The 15,670-nt window shown below is 31.4% G+C and overlaps 2 protein-coding genes across 2 annotated transcripts in view; both read right to left on the reverse strand.

Annotated features, from left to right (window-relative positions):
- Nucleotides 1–4,906, reverse strand: part of HELRODRAFT_67233 (hypothetical protein) — a gene marked incomplete at both ends in the record, with an annotated part of 14,763 nt that extends 9,857 nt beyond the window's left edge. The window contains one exon of the mRNA XM_009024298.1: nt 4,781–4,906. Within this exon, the coding sequence (XP_009022546.1) occupies nt 4,781–4,906 (126 nt within the window). The remainder of the gene's footprint in view (nt 1–4,780) is intronic.
- Nucleotides 4,907–10,399: 5,493 nt separating this feature from the next.
- On the reverse strand, nt 10,400–15,375 carry HELRODRAFT_162913 (hypothetical protein; the record flags this gene model as incomplete). Its single annotated transcript, XM_009024971.1, has 4 exons — nt 10,400–10,633; nt 13,396–14,071; nt 14,283–14,691; nt 15,249–15,375. 4 exons carry the CDS (start codon nt 15,373–15,375, stop codon nt 10,400–10,402), a joined length of 1,446 nt encoding a protein of 481 aa, XP_009023219.1.
- Between the last annotated feature and the right edge of the window lie 295 nt (nt 15,376–15,670).

The following is a 15,670-nucleotide window of genomic DNA, read 5'->3' on the forward strand; positions in this document are numbered from 1 at the left end:
TCCACCTGTCATCCTATTTAGACTTTAACTCCTTGCTACCTGTATTTCATTCTGGTTTCAGACCTGCTCACAGTACTGAAACATCTTTACTTAAAATACACAATGATATCCTTCTCTCTAGTGACAATAGTAATCTTACTCTTCTTCTTGCTCTTGACTTTTCCTCAGCTTTTGATACAGTTTACGTGTAAAAAAAAGGGGGTGAGAAAAAACTGACTATCTATAACACCAGAAATACCATTACATGCAATATCAAAATATCGGTATAACGGAAGTTGTTGTTGCATCGAAAAATTTATGGTAGATCAGGAACTAATCGAAACAGCGTAAAATTATCGTTTCATCAACAAATTAATGGATTGATATGCAATTTATTGCCAATAATTTTGGCGTCAATGGCTGCAGCCAATATCTGGTTATATATTTTAAACTAGTTTGGACCAAGAAGCACTGGTACATTATTCATATTTATAACTATAACAGATAAGTAAAATATTAAAACTAATAGTCTAAGTCTGAAAAAAGATTTGCAAGCCTATGGAAATTTCGGTCTGTACGTTCAGCAAAACATTTTTTACGCCGGCCCATGAATTCCGACTCGTGTTTCGGTGTTAAGAGGAGCAACCGCCTGCAGAAAGTAAGTTTGCTTTGTCAAGCGGCCGGTGGGGTGTACGATCGCCACGGCGCTGACGTGACCACCGATCCTACCGCGATGGCCACGTCGCAGCGACGAAGGTGACGACGGCAGTAGTGGAAGCGGTAGAGAGAATATAAATTCTGCCGTAACGACATTTTTTGTTCAGTTTATAAATTTGTGCTCTGAACTTTAAATTTTGATGAGTATGTCATGATAAATTTAAAGGTTTCTGAAGGTTTGCTTAATTTATATTTGGATGAATATGAAGAAACTCCTTGGGAAGCACTAAAATTTTTGGTTTCATCTATTAATTATGGAGGTCATGTGACAGACGATTGGGATCGAAGATTAATTAATGTTTCCATTTCTGATTTCTTTTGCGAAGACGTTTTGACTTCTCCATCGTACAAGTTAATTTTTTTCAAACTTTTTAACAGAAGTAATAAATAACTTAATATTCTAACTTGTCTAACTTATTAGCAAATATATGAAAAATTATATTTAAAAAAAATCACTTGAAATTGATGACAGAAAAATTATTTTTCATTGAAATTGTACATCGAATTCACACTCAGGTGGGGTGGGGTATCTAGAGGGGGAGGCGAGAGGCCATGGCCCCGTCAAAGTTGTCTAGATCCGCCACTGTTCACACTAGTTTTAAACTTTAAAAAATTTAAATTATTGCTGATTAGTTAGTTATCTGATTTTGCTTACGTTTTACAAATTGATTCTGTAGTGCTTTTGGTATGCTTTTTTAAGAAAAAATCATCCACAAAACAACGCTAGGTCTTGTAGTTAATCATTCAATCAATCTTCGTTTTGCGTCCAGAGACCCGGTTACCCGAGGTAGGACGTTGTTTTCTTTGCCATCAACATTTTGCGCCAAATTAGACGATCAGTTGTATCCATTTCATTTAAATTTAGAGCTTTCATGTTTTGCTCGATTGTTTGGGACCAGGACTTCTTTGGACGGCCTTTGGGACGTGTGCCAGGTACTTCAACATCTGCAAGAGAAGTTTCCACTTCGTTTGACATGACCAAACCACCGCAGACGGTGTTGCCGGCATTCGTCCTTTATATCATCTAAACCAGCACGACGAAGGATTTTGGTAGATTTGATGTGGTCCTTCAGACTAATTCGTTGCATCCATCGGAGCATTTTCATATCGGTTCGGTGAAGTTGTTGTTCCAGTTTGGTTGTAATTGGCCATGTTACTGCACCATATAACAACACTGGACGTATCAACAGATTAATAAGGTCTTGATCGTAGTGGTATTGGGATGTCAGGCGGCATCAATATGGTACAAAGAGTTGGCCATTTATCCCAGGCTGCACGTATCCGTGCTCAAACGCCGCTTTAGGCCGTTCCAGTAAAATCAGAACAACCCCTAGATATTGAAACAATGGTGACTTTCTCTACTTAATGGCCTCAAAAAACATTGCTATTTCAAATTGGTGGTGGGGATTGAATTAAACAGGACAAAAAAAATTTGACAACTTAAAAAAAATAACAAAAAATTTTGAAAAAAGGTTGGTGACACACTGGCTACAATGCTGACACTTGATTGAATTGTTACTTACACCAGCTTACAAACTGAACAGGGCCATCGTCCAGTAGCTGTGGATTGAATGGGTTCACCAGTAAGATTTGATAGCACACTCATTTGGACTCAACACACTCAATCACTATTAGCCGTGAAATCCTCGACAGCAACACCAAAGTAATATACCAGAACAGCAACTACACGCATCTTAAAATTGCAGAAGCAGTTCTAATTGACATCAATAAACCAAAAATAAATATACAACAAAAAATGACAACCTCACTCCCAACCCGGCGCTTAACCAACAATGAAAACAAAGAAGTAATAAAAACTAGCATTGTAAAAAGTGACAAAGAAGAATATGATGCTATCGATGAAGAAAGGGAGACCAAATTAGATGACCAGCCAATAAAGAAACCTGACACCTAATTTCCATCTAAGTTCATTTTGACAAAGTCAATATTTCTCTATATAAACATCAACCGCACTGATGATGATTCATTCGGAATCGAAATATGGCCTTATTTGCAGCATGAATTCAGAGAATAAGTTTATTTTGAATTTTAATAAACTAAACGTTCACCAAAAAACTTTGGTGAGAAAAATCGAAAAAACGAACTACAAACATATTAACGCCAAAATTAGAATAGAATTTATAGAATATTGTAAAAATTATGGTCTATTACCAACATATATATATATATATATATATATATATATATATATATATATATATATATATGCCCATTTTCCCATTTTGCATTTATTTTGCATTTATTTTGTATTCTTTGAAATTGAATCAACACGATGTAATTGTTGCAATTCATATTTATTAAAAACTTGTGTCATATCGTGGCTAACAACGTTGTTTCGGCTAGGTAGCCATCATCAGAGCCTAAAATTAGTGAATTGTAAAACTTTTCAGTAAAATAATGAAAGATAAATTTATGTTTATTGCAACAATTACATCGTGTTGATTCAATTTCAAAGAAATTAATAAATGCAAAATGGGCAAACATATTCAACAAAATTTGTATAAATGAAAAACTTCGTTCCTAAATATATATATATATATATATTATATATATATATATATTATATATATATATATATATATATATATATTATATATATATATATTATATATTATTGGTAAACCATTAATTTCAAATTACATTTTGGTTAAAAAATATAGTTTATATGAGAGTGAACAGATATACTTACACAAATTATTATTATATTGAAATTTTTTTTTCTTGAAATTGTAAAAAAATTTTTAAATTCTAAAAATTTATTTGATTAAAAATTTCATTTGCTACTTTGAAGTTTTATGTTCATATTGCTACATCAAAGAAGTAATCATCAAGTACTACATCAAGTAAACTTCTTTGATGTTTGACGCTTCCTTTTTCATTCTTTCTTTCCTTTTTTCTTTCCTTCTTTTTTTCTTTCCTTCTTTCTTCAGTCGTTCATTAAACGATTGAACAAATTGTTGATCGAAAGAAAGTAAATTAATAAAAGAATATGAAAATGACATCAAAGAATATGCAAAATCAAAAGTAGTGGTGAATAGTGTCTTTCTTTCTTCAGTCATTCGTTAAATGATTGAACAGATTGTTGATAGAAAGAAAGTAACTTAATACATGAATATAAAATGACATCAAAGAATATCAGCGCAAAGAAAAATCAATGTTTAAATAACTTGAAAAAAAATTTTTCTTCATTTAATCAAAACTGGTTTGATGTAATTTAATTTCATGTAATTTGAAATTAGTTATTTGGCTCTTTTATTAAATGTAATTTGTAATTGGTATAAAAATTACAATATTTAGAGTATTATGTAATTTGTATCGAAATTACAATATAGTGTGTAATTTGCCCATCTTTGGATACAGTCCAATTTTTAGAATGGATATTGGAAAATGAAAATGCGAGAATAAAGAGGACGAAAAAACTTTGTCATGATGCAGCGCGAATGTGACAGGATAATATGCAACTCCTGTGATATGTGCTCTAAGCCGCTTTTTCTGCATATTTTATGAATAACTCAAAAATACTTTGTAAACACTGTTTGTTCTATTTAAATACATCATTCGAAAAAACATTGAACAAAATTTGTATGCCATTTGATTTGACATTCTATTTGATTGAAATTAGAATTAAAATGACACTTATATCAAGTCTGTGAGTGTCTCTACGTACCGCATTGTTTTATTGCATAAAAATTGCCTAATACTTGTTATTTAGTTATAAAAAATTTAGACTCCAAGGCTAATGAACTCACTTTTTAACAAGGATCCATTGAGGGTTAATGAATTAAAGTAGAAATTTCAGTGAAAAAAAAGAAAAATTTGCTAGAAGAAATTTTACAATACGTTTACTTTCGTTGTTCAAAAAAGCGGCAACGATTTTGGCACTACTCTTTCATGTAAGTAGCGATGATGGTGGTGGCGTTACTTTTCATTTGTATGTAATAACGACAATTTTTATAAGTAGTGTTATCAACACAGCATTGCATACTCAGGCATATTATCACCAGTTTCTCTAAGATTTGATTTTGCTTAAACTTAACAGTATATTTATATAAGAAAGAGAAACCTCTAAATACAGCCAAAGTTTCTGTATCAGTAAAAGCATTTCAACAGTTTCTAAAATCACAGATAAAATTTTTTCCCATCTATTTACATCAGATTCAAATGCTTTTGCATATTTTGAATTTTTCATGATAAGCAGCTTTATTTGGTTATCATCAAGTCCATTTTGGATTTCTTCAGTTGATCTGCAATAGGTTTTTCAAACAAAATGAACATATTAATTGAGCCAAATAACTTCATTCAATAATATTTTATAGTTTTTTAAAAATTACGACAAATGCTCACCTGAAAACATTTGCAATAAATTATCACAGCCAATTGAGCTACTAAAATTAACTTAGGCGTTATAAGCATAAAAATTATTGCAATTGGTTACGATTAAATTCATCTGAACGAAGTTGTATGCTATATATGGAACATTTTAAAATGTTAATTCAAATTAATTTGATTAAAGTTAAAGTATATTTTGTTAAGTTTTAAGTTTTATATTAAAACATTATGATTTATAATATACATTTATTTTTCTTTGGACCAAATGTTCTTTGCTTTGTATGTAACTTCACTTTTTCCTTTTCTGTTGATCCGGAGGATAATAAACAAGTCGAGAACGTTGCTTAGTTTATTTCTCTTCTTTTAATGTCTTTCAATATTATATCAATTAATTAAACGATCTACGTGACAAGAAATTTAACAGGTTATGGGACCCAGATAACGTTTTTCTTAATTAATTGATTTGACGAAGAAAATTTAGAATAAAGAAATATCGGAAGATTCCTTTCTGAAGACTGAAGTGAAGAGAAAGCACGTGCTTCTTCATTCTCTGAAATTCGATATTTTGCTTCTAATCGAAAGGTCAAATTGAAAAGACAAGGAAGAAATGGATTTAACGAAAGTGCAAATCAAACACCTAGAAGGCAAAAGTAATTGGTTGAACTGGAAATCGAGGGTTTGTATAATACCACGCGGCATTCCTGATGCAATGGATGTAGTAAATGGCAAATTGAAAGTTCCAGATGAATCGAACGATGACTCAAATAAAGATGAGATAGCAAAATATCAAACTGCTTTGAACAGATTCAACAGAGCAGATTGTAGTGCTAGTCAACCAACATGACCGATGAAACGTATGAAGAAGTTCCTTCATTCAGTAATGCCAGAGATGTTTGTTTGGAACTTCACAGATTGTATGATGAAGTTAATGAAGATAAAGCATACAACTTGTGCATGAAGTTCTTTAGTTATAAAATAGATGAAAGCGATGATGTTGTCACTCATGCCACAAAACTCAAGAATCTTTGGAAAGATTTAAAGGTTGAGTTAGGAAAAGATGAAAACAGTGACTTGTTGCTGATGTGCCAAATAATTGAAACTTTGCCAGAAAAATATTTTTCATTTGCTGCAAGTTGGAGATTGTTGAACAAGACTGAAAGAACAGTCGAAACACTTACAGATCAGCTGTGTAGCTATGAGAGATCTTTGGATGGCAAAACAGAATGTAATAAAGTATTATTTGTCAAAGCAACAACTAAAAGGTCATCATCACTAAACATGAATGGTCAAAAACAAGTTAAATTTGTCAGCAAACCAAAGCGACTGATATGTCATTATTGCAAATTGCCAGGTCACATTGTAAGAAATTGTGAAAAATGGCATTCTGATGGTAGACCAGCAAAACCAAGAAATAACAATCTACGCGATGACAATAAGAAATCACTAGATGTTATGGAATCAAGTGTTTTTGCAATAGATGAGTCAGCGTACACTGATAAATGGTTTTTTGACAATGGTGCAACGTGTCATCTAACTTTCCGAAGAGACATATTTCAAAGTTTTGAAAAATTTTCTCAACCGAGTAAATTATATGTTGCAAATGGTGATACTGTAGAAGCTTTTAGAAAAGGAATTATTCATCTTCAAGTGAAAGTGAATAATAAATGGCAAACTGTTAAACTTACAGATGTCTTGTATGTGCCAAAAGTAAAAAGAAATTTGTTCTCAGTACTTGCAACTCAAGATAAGAACAGAAATAGCTCTTTTGTTTCAACCTCAAGAAGTTGTCATCTTCTTATTGACAATGTGATAAGTGTTGTTGGAATAAGAAACAACAATGGAGGTTTGTTCAAACTTGTTGCAAAAACTGTTAGACCGTTGAATTCTGAAGTCGAAGTTAACTTTGTCAATGATCAAGATGCATTGCAGTTATACCATGAAAGAATGGGACATCAGAATAAGAAACGTGTTAAAATGCATCGATCAAGATGTTATTTTTGATGAGAAGGTTGTCAAACCAAATTCAGTGATTTTGCAAGAAGAAAGTTGTTCAGATGATACAGTTTCGATTGATGTTGAAATCAAAGATGAAAATAAAGAAACTTTGATTAAAGAAAATATTTCAACTGATGAAGATGTTCACAACCGTAATTCAGTTTCATCTGATGAAGAAGATCAATCTGACTGTTGTAATCAAAAGACCAAAGGTATGGTTTTACGTGACAGGAATAATATCAAAAAGCCATCACGTTATGACCCTTTCGTTATGTCTGCATTATGTGAAGTACTTGAACCAGTGAGCTACAAAGATGCCATTCAAAGTGATGAAAAAGATGAATGGTTTAAAGCCATGAACAGTGAAATGCAGTCATTAAAGGAAAATCAAACGTGGGATTTGGTAAGTCTTCCAAAAGGTCATAAGGCAATACCATGCAAATGGGTCTACAAGGTAAAATACAATCCAGATGGTTCTGTTGAACGTTTTAAAGCCAGGCTAGTGGTAAAAGGTTTTTCTCAGAAAAAGGGAATTGACTATGAAGAAACCTATAGTCCTGTAGTCAGAAGTTCAACTATAAGAACACTATTAAGTGTTGCTGCAAATGAAAAGATGTCACTCATGCAGTTTGATGTGTCAACAGCTTTTCTATACAACAAACTAGATGAAGATATTTACATGGAGCAACCTGAAGGTTTTAAAGATAATTCAGGAAGAGTCTGTAAACTCAAGCGAAGTCTCTATGGACTTAAACAAGCTCCAAGATGTTGGAACAAACGCTTTGCTGAATTCTTGAAAAAGAAGCATTTCAAACAAAGCGATGCAGATACTTGTTTGTTCATTAAAATACAGGGAGGAAAGAAACTCATACTTGCACTGTATGTTGATGATGGACTAGTTGCAGGAACCGATAAAGAAGAACTAAAAATATTTTTAAAAGAATTAAAGTCAGAGTTCAAGATAACATCTAAACCTGCAACATATTTTCTTGGATTAGAGATTAATCAAGATGAGAAGGGAAATATTAATGTCAGTCAGTCATCCTATACAAGAATGATTATTCTTGAAAAGTTTGGGATGAGTCAGTGTAAACCCTGTACAACTCCGATTACAAAGTCTGAGGAGTTCAATGAAAACAAAAATGAACATGAGGAAGTGAAATTTCCTTACAGATCAGCAGTTGGTGCATTGATGTACTTGATGACGGGAACAAGACCAGATATTGCATATGCAGTTGGAGTAGCATCCAGAAGTTTAGAGAAACCCAGCAAGTCCAATGTAGCACAAGTTAAGCAAATTTTCAGATATTTGCAAGGCACAGCTGATGTCGGTATTGTTTACAAGTCTGGTCAAAACAATACACTTATAGCCTACAGTGATGCAGATCATGAAGGAGATAAATCTAGTGGAAGATCGACATCAGGTGTAATCTGTATGTTTGGAGGAAGCGTGATCAGTTGGTTTAGCCAACGTCAACCCTCAGTTGCGATTTCAACTACTGAAGCAGAAATCGTTGCCGCAAGTGAAGCAGCTCGTGAAGTGATATGGCTCAAACGATTGTTGAACGACATTGTAGATCTAAAGAAAAAGCCATAAATTTTTGTCGACAATGAAGCAGCAATTCGTTTAGCACACAATCCAGAACTTCACAGAACAACAAAGCACATCCACATTAGACATTTCTTTGTCAGAAAAAAGGTTGCAGAAGAAGAAGTTTCAGTTGAACGAGTTGCGACAGAACTTCAAGTTGCTGATCCTCTGACAAAACCAATGGTAGGACCAAGACTAAAGAAATGGCTTAATGGTTAAAGGCGCCTGGTCTTGCTTCTGCGGTGACTTGGTTCGAATTCAAAGAAAACCCCGCCTACCATATGCAATGTGTATTGTCACGAATTTTTTCTTATTTTAAGGCTCTAATTAATTAAAATTACGCCAAACAGTATTTTCATTAAGTTTTATTTTAACAAACAGAATATTAACTAAATAGTTGATTAACGAATGAATATTAACGAAAACAGTACGGCAAAATTAAATATCAAAACTGTCATCACGCTTTTCAATGTCACCTTCTAACTACCACTAAACTAAACTGGTTTATCTAATCGCCTCAGTGGCTCTAAACTATTAAGCGCTAAGCGCATAAGTTTGGGGATCGTCACATGTATGATGCATGGTTTTCACGCATATTCATATACGATGTGCGTGTTTTTCGTTGATACCTCTGAAGCAAGCGCAAAATAGAGAATTACCTTTAATCTTTAATAAGTATAACTGGAAAATTTGTTCAAAACAACTAAAATCTATTATAGGATAGCGTCGTGGCTTCAGCCAATTATTGAAAACTTATCCATCAAATTGGTAATTTATTGGCGAGCTTAAGCACAAGCAAAATGTTAAGAAAATTAAAAAGGAAAAGCTTATTCTTGGACAAAATTCACAAGATAGAAGAGTGAAATATAGACGCACTGCAGAAAAAATTATAAACAGTGGCCATTAATTGCACATAACTTTAATTTACAAATTTAAATAATAATAACTTCAACTTTAATAAATTTAATAATTTTAATTAGTTTGACTTGGAATAATGACAATAAAACTAATAATCTGAACATTTATATAACGCCGATTCACACAGTTGCTTCAGAGGCGCTCAATTTTTATAGCGCACCACTCTAGGGGACGCTTGGATGCTGCTGGCAAAATTCTAGATTCCTGCTGTCACTAAAAATGCCTTGTTTGTTTCGTGTAACGTTCAATGAGTAGTTGTTGATGAATGTATAGAGGTAGAACTGTGAAAGAGTGTCCAACATGCAACACACATGAAGGACTCTTTCTACGAGAAGAAACGGTGGAGTTAGGGCGGTCAAGTTGTCCGTTGTGAGCGGACAACGTTGTGTAACATCAACATTACATTATTATTTTGTGATGGAGTTGTAAAAAAATAACTAACTCGATATAAAATGTAGCAATTAGAGAATTATATAAAAATAAATATATAATAATAAATTTAAAACAGTCTTTTCAAAATAAGACTAAAGACTGATCATTTAAAAACATGCACGTAGGCTCCGGGCACCTCTGAAGCAGCAGTGCGAATCGGCGCCATATAAATGTTCATATTATTATCATTGTATCATGGGATAGCATGCTTCAAATATAACACCCTTACATAATTAAGTTGGCAAATTAGTACGTTTGCACAAATGGGTAACAGAAAAAGCAAACTTTACGGCACAGAAAGAGAATTGAAAAAAAATATTTTAACAACTAGTGAAAAAGTCGTCGAGTAAAAAATTACATTTAGAAACTAAAATTCATGTTTATTATTATAGTAATAAAAGAATAAGTATAATTAAATTATAAACAAGACCTTATTTTGTATTGATCTTTATCTTTGAATGGAACTAAATCAAATTCAATTCCTTCCCATGTTTCAGTTATTTCTGCTAAACCTTGCTCTATGGCTATTTCTTTTGTTGCGGATTGAGATATGTCATTTATTTGTTCTAAATATAAACTAAACTCCCATTCCATTATTTTATCTAAAATAAAGTCTTGCGACGAAGGATCAAAAGTTCTTCCAATTTCAACCTATGGTTAAAATTAATGATTATTTTATTATTGAATAGTGGAAATGAAAATTCTTTTATTCAAATTCATTTTTTAAATATAAATTTTTTAATTAAAGTATATGCATGAATATACATAAATTCATTTTTTTTAAATAAATTTTTAAATTAATGTATATGCATGAATATACATAAGCATATATAAATATATAAGTTTGCTTTCGAATAACTTGGTTTATTAATCTAAGTAGAAAAATTAAATTCCAGGATCGTTTACAAAGCCAACAATAATAAAATATAACCTAATGCTATTTGCAATTATATATAAGATAATACCAAAGTAATGAAACATAATTTACAAGCACAAAAGGAAATTTAAAGAAATTCTAAACATAGATAATTATATGAAATATAATTTACATCTCTCTCCCTCAAGTCACTTTTTGAGGTACATAAAGTGACAATTTATTAATGTGAAAAAATGTGATTCCTTCTTCTTCTTTCCGCAGTCTACTTCGAAGATCGACGATGAAATCTTGCTAAGAATGTTTAACGGACCAACTCTTATTCTGTCCATTTTACCTCTATTAAGTTTACTCCCATTCTGGATATAGACTTGATTGCCCACTTCAAATTCATACTCTTGACGATTTTTGTCAACCCTTTTCTTGTTTATTTCAAAATTTTGCATAGAATTTCGACCGGCTTGTATTCTATCTGCAGCTAAATCGCTTTCAGGTAAGTCATATGGAGTGATAGTTGACTTTATGCCGTATAATAAGTATTCCGGTTCAAATTTCGTGGAACTATGAATTGTCCGATTGTATTCTTTGACACATTCGTCTGCAATAACGGACCATGCCTGTTTTTCTCCACTGTTAAGTTTACATCTTATTCTATTGACAAGTGTTTGGTTTAGTTTTTCATTTAGTCCATTTGATTGAGGGCAATCTACGCATGCAAAAACCACTTGAATATTCATCTTGTTTAGATACTGCTTTAGTTCTGTAAAATTAATTCCGGTGTACTGGTCGGCTAAAAGTATTTTAATATTATTTTTCTTAGCAATCGGGTCAATTAACTTTATGAAATCTGCTGCGCATTGGCTTTTTGTAGTGGAGATCCAAGCATATCTATGCTTATATTTCTTTGGTGACCTATTATCGGCAAATCCACCAAGTGTGTCAATGGACATAATTTGGAATGGTTCTGTCGCGGGTTCTAGTTTTGACATTAATCCGATGATTCTAATTCTTCTAGTTTTGTTCTCTAAGCATATAGTGCAACTTTTACAAAATTCTTCAATTAGTTGATCAAAGTTTTTGAAATAATAAAATGGTCTTATTTTCTCTTTCAATGTTCCAGCTTCAATATGTCCATAATATTCATGTACCTTTTTTTTATTATTCTTAAACCAAATTTATCAGAAACAAATATCCTTGATTTGTCCTTCAATTTTTTGTAAATAATATCATGGCGTTTTTCAAACTTCTTGGCACTCTTTAATTCAGTCATGTTGTCATTTTGATCATGAAGAATTTCAGGTCTTTCAATTAAATTTACAACTTGGACTGCATCCTCATTTTCAAAATATTCTAATACTGGTGATCGAGAAAGTAAATCAGCCATTATATTTTCCTTTCCTTTCTTATAAATAATTTTAAAGTTGAATTGAGACAAATAGTGCACTGAATCGCCCAATATTTCATCTGTTCTACTTTTAGTTTTTAGATTCTCTAGAGGTTTGGGGTCACTACAAACAACAAATTCACGACCAATCAAATAATATTGCCAGTATTTTATTGCGTCTTTGATAGCTTTGCATTCAAGATGGATGATGTTCATTTTCTTTTTCTGATAATTTTCTTGAGAAGTATGCGACAGGATGTAACATACCATCAGGATGTAGTTGTTTCAAAGTAGCTCCCATTTCTTTATAACTGGCATCAGTTTCAATATAAGTGTCTTTGGCTTTATCGTAAATGGCTAAGATAGGCTGAGAACATAAATATTCTTTTATCAAGTTGAAAGAATCTTCACAATCTTAACATTTTTTTTCAAAAGCTTATGCAGTGGTTAAAATTTTTGAGCACTATTTTCGATGTATTTAAGGTAGAAGTTAATAGATCCTAACACACTTCTAACTCCTGTTTTATCTGTTGGTCTCTTAAGATTCTTGATGGCAATTAAATTTTCTTGAGTTGGTGCTACTTTATTTTCTTGAATAAAATGTCCAAGATATTTAATGGTTTTAGCAGCGAACTTACATTTTTCTAATTTTAATTTAAAACCTTCTTCTGTGATAATTTATTGAGTTTTTTCAATATGAATAATGTGTTCTTCCCAAGAGCGTGAAAATATAAGTATGTCATCAATATAGTTAATGCAAAAATTGTCAAGATTATTTCTTTTTATGATATTGGATAGAATACGTTGAAAAATTTCTGGAGAATTTTTAAGACCAAAGGGTAAAACCTTAAACATGAATTTTCCATAATTAGTGATAAATGAAGTTTTTTCTCTATCTTCTTTTTTTAATAATATACACCAAAATGTAGAATTTATATCAAGTACAGTGAAATATTTGCAATTTGGTACTTTATCTATGACATCATTAATAGTAGGGAATGGATAGCATCCAGGAACTACTAATTTATCTAATCGTCTGAAATCAATGCAAAGTCTTGTCCGACGACCATCATCTTTTTAAAAAGCAAGAGTTACCGGCGAGGCACAAGGGGATTTCGATTCTTCAATTAAATCAGCTTTTAATAACTTCTTGACTTGAGTCTTGATTTTCTCTTCATCAACTATGGAACATTTATATGGTCTTGCTGTTACATATTCATCTCTGGTTAATTTTATTTTTGCTTCTTTAGACTTCACTTTTCCTACATCATATTTATCTTTTGCAAACATATGTTTGTACTTGTTTATTAAATTTAAAATATCTTTTCTTCTATTTTCATCTTTAATGTAGTCTAAATTTTTACAAATTGTATTATTCATATTTTCGTTAAAATTGACTTCTGAAATTTTAATTAAATTATTTTTTTCTGCCTTTTGTAGATTAAATTGGTTGTCAGTCAGTTCATCTGATTTAACCATGTTGTGATTGTTATTCATCTTATCTCTTTCTTCTATTTTGATGATCTTGTTTTTATTAATTCTTTGTAGAATGTTAAAATTTTCATCTTGAATTAGTTTGAACTTTTTTATTGCATCTAGACCCAATAACAGGTCATAGGAGAAATTGTTATTTTTAACTACGTATGTATTTAAATTATCCGTTAAATTACCAACCTTAACAACTATATTTGCCCGGGCCGAACTAAAATTGAACCCACTGATGGTTTTAAAAGTACTTCTATTATTCATTAAGCCTAGTTTTAAAATATCTATGATTTTCCTATTTATTAGACTCTTACTCTTATCAGTGCATTCAATTTTACCGGGCTTTCTAGTTTAAAGATTTCTTGTCAATTTCAATTTTCATCATATGTGCTTCGTCATCTGTTTGGTAATTAGTATCATGAATATTAATTTCTCTTTTTGATGAGTAAAGAGACTCATTTCTACATTCATTTGTTAGATGGTATCGATTTTTCTAGCCCAATTCTTCACACATAAAACATGGTTTATTTGCTGTGGTATTAATATCCTTCTCTGACCTGATAAAATTTGGTCTAACAAAATTTTTTTTATTTAGAGTGTTATTTTCATATCTTTGATTTTGTTTATTTAGAGTATTATTTGTCTTTGCTTCTACTTTGTATTTTGGTACCGAAATATCTTTGTCTACATTTTCATATCTCTGTTTGTGTTGATAAAGTTGCTTTGCCTTGACATCCGTATTGTATGGTATTTTATTACTTAAAAATTTATTGTCATATTTCGGCTTGATGTTAAAAACGCATTCATCACTTTTTGTTAGTTCTTTGAACAGTTTCTCATTGGTCGTTATTTCTTCTCTATTTTGTATTTCTACAGGAAAGCCCATAACGATCATGTTTATTCTCAACATTTCAATTTCTAAACTTAGGTTTTCCTTCGCTAAGGCATAGTCTATTAAAGAACCACCTAAATATTTGTAATTATATGCGGTTCTTATTTTTTTCCAACCTCTATCTGCAAAAATGGTCAGAAAGAACTTTCTCCATTCTGACCAATTAGTTAAGCCGATCTTTCTTTAAATTTGATTCGAACCAATCTTTCGGTGACCCAGATAAAAAGAAGTGTAATGCTTCTATGACATTAGTAGGATTTAGTATTTTATGCCTTCTACATTCATTTTCAAATTTCTCTATCCGTCCAGTAGGGTTTTGCTTTTTGTTGAATTTTTCCAAAATAAATTTTTTTTCATCGTCTTGCAGCTCAAAGTTATCATTCAGACTTAGCTTACTTTTTAATTCCTTAATTCGTTCATTTAAAAAATTGTCCTCTGATTCATCTGTTTATTATCAATAATTTTTTCGTCTAACATATTATCTAAAAAACATAGATTTTCGTCTTCGTCGTAATATTCTTTTCTCAATTCATCATCGAGTTTGATGCAAATTGTGCGATAACCGTTGATAAGTTTTATAGAATTAATTGTATTGATTTTGCTCGCTTTGTAAATAGAGCTTCGTGCAAACTTAAATCTTTCTTCTCTTCAGGTAGGACATACCATGTTTCTTTATTTTCCGATATGACCGCTAATTCAAATTCGTCATTATTTCTTTTAACAATATGAAAATACAACATACTTGTTTTTGAAGCCATCTTCTTTTTAAAATTTAATTTATAAGTTTGCTTTCGAATAACCTGATTTATTAATCTAAGTAGAAAAATTAAATTCCAGGATCGTTTACAAAGCCAACAATAATAAAATATAACCTCGTGCTATTTCCATTTATATATCAGATAATACCAAAGTAATGAAACATAATTTACAAGCACAGAATAGAAATTCAAAGAATACCTAAACATAGATAATTATATGAAATATAATTTACAAATATATTCAACAACTTTATTATTTTCTACTTTCAGTCCACTAAAATTGGTTGATTGCAAT

This window comes from Helobdella robusta (assembly GCF_000326865.2).
Source record: "Helobdella robusta unplaced genomic scaffold HELROscaffold_4, whole genome shotgun sequence".
Taxonomy (NCBI): domain Eukaryota; kingdom Metazoa; phylum Annelida; class Clitellata; order Rhynchobdellida; family Glossiphoniidae; genus Helobdella; species Helobdella robusta.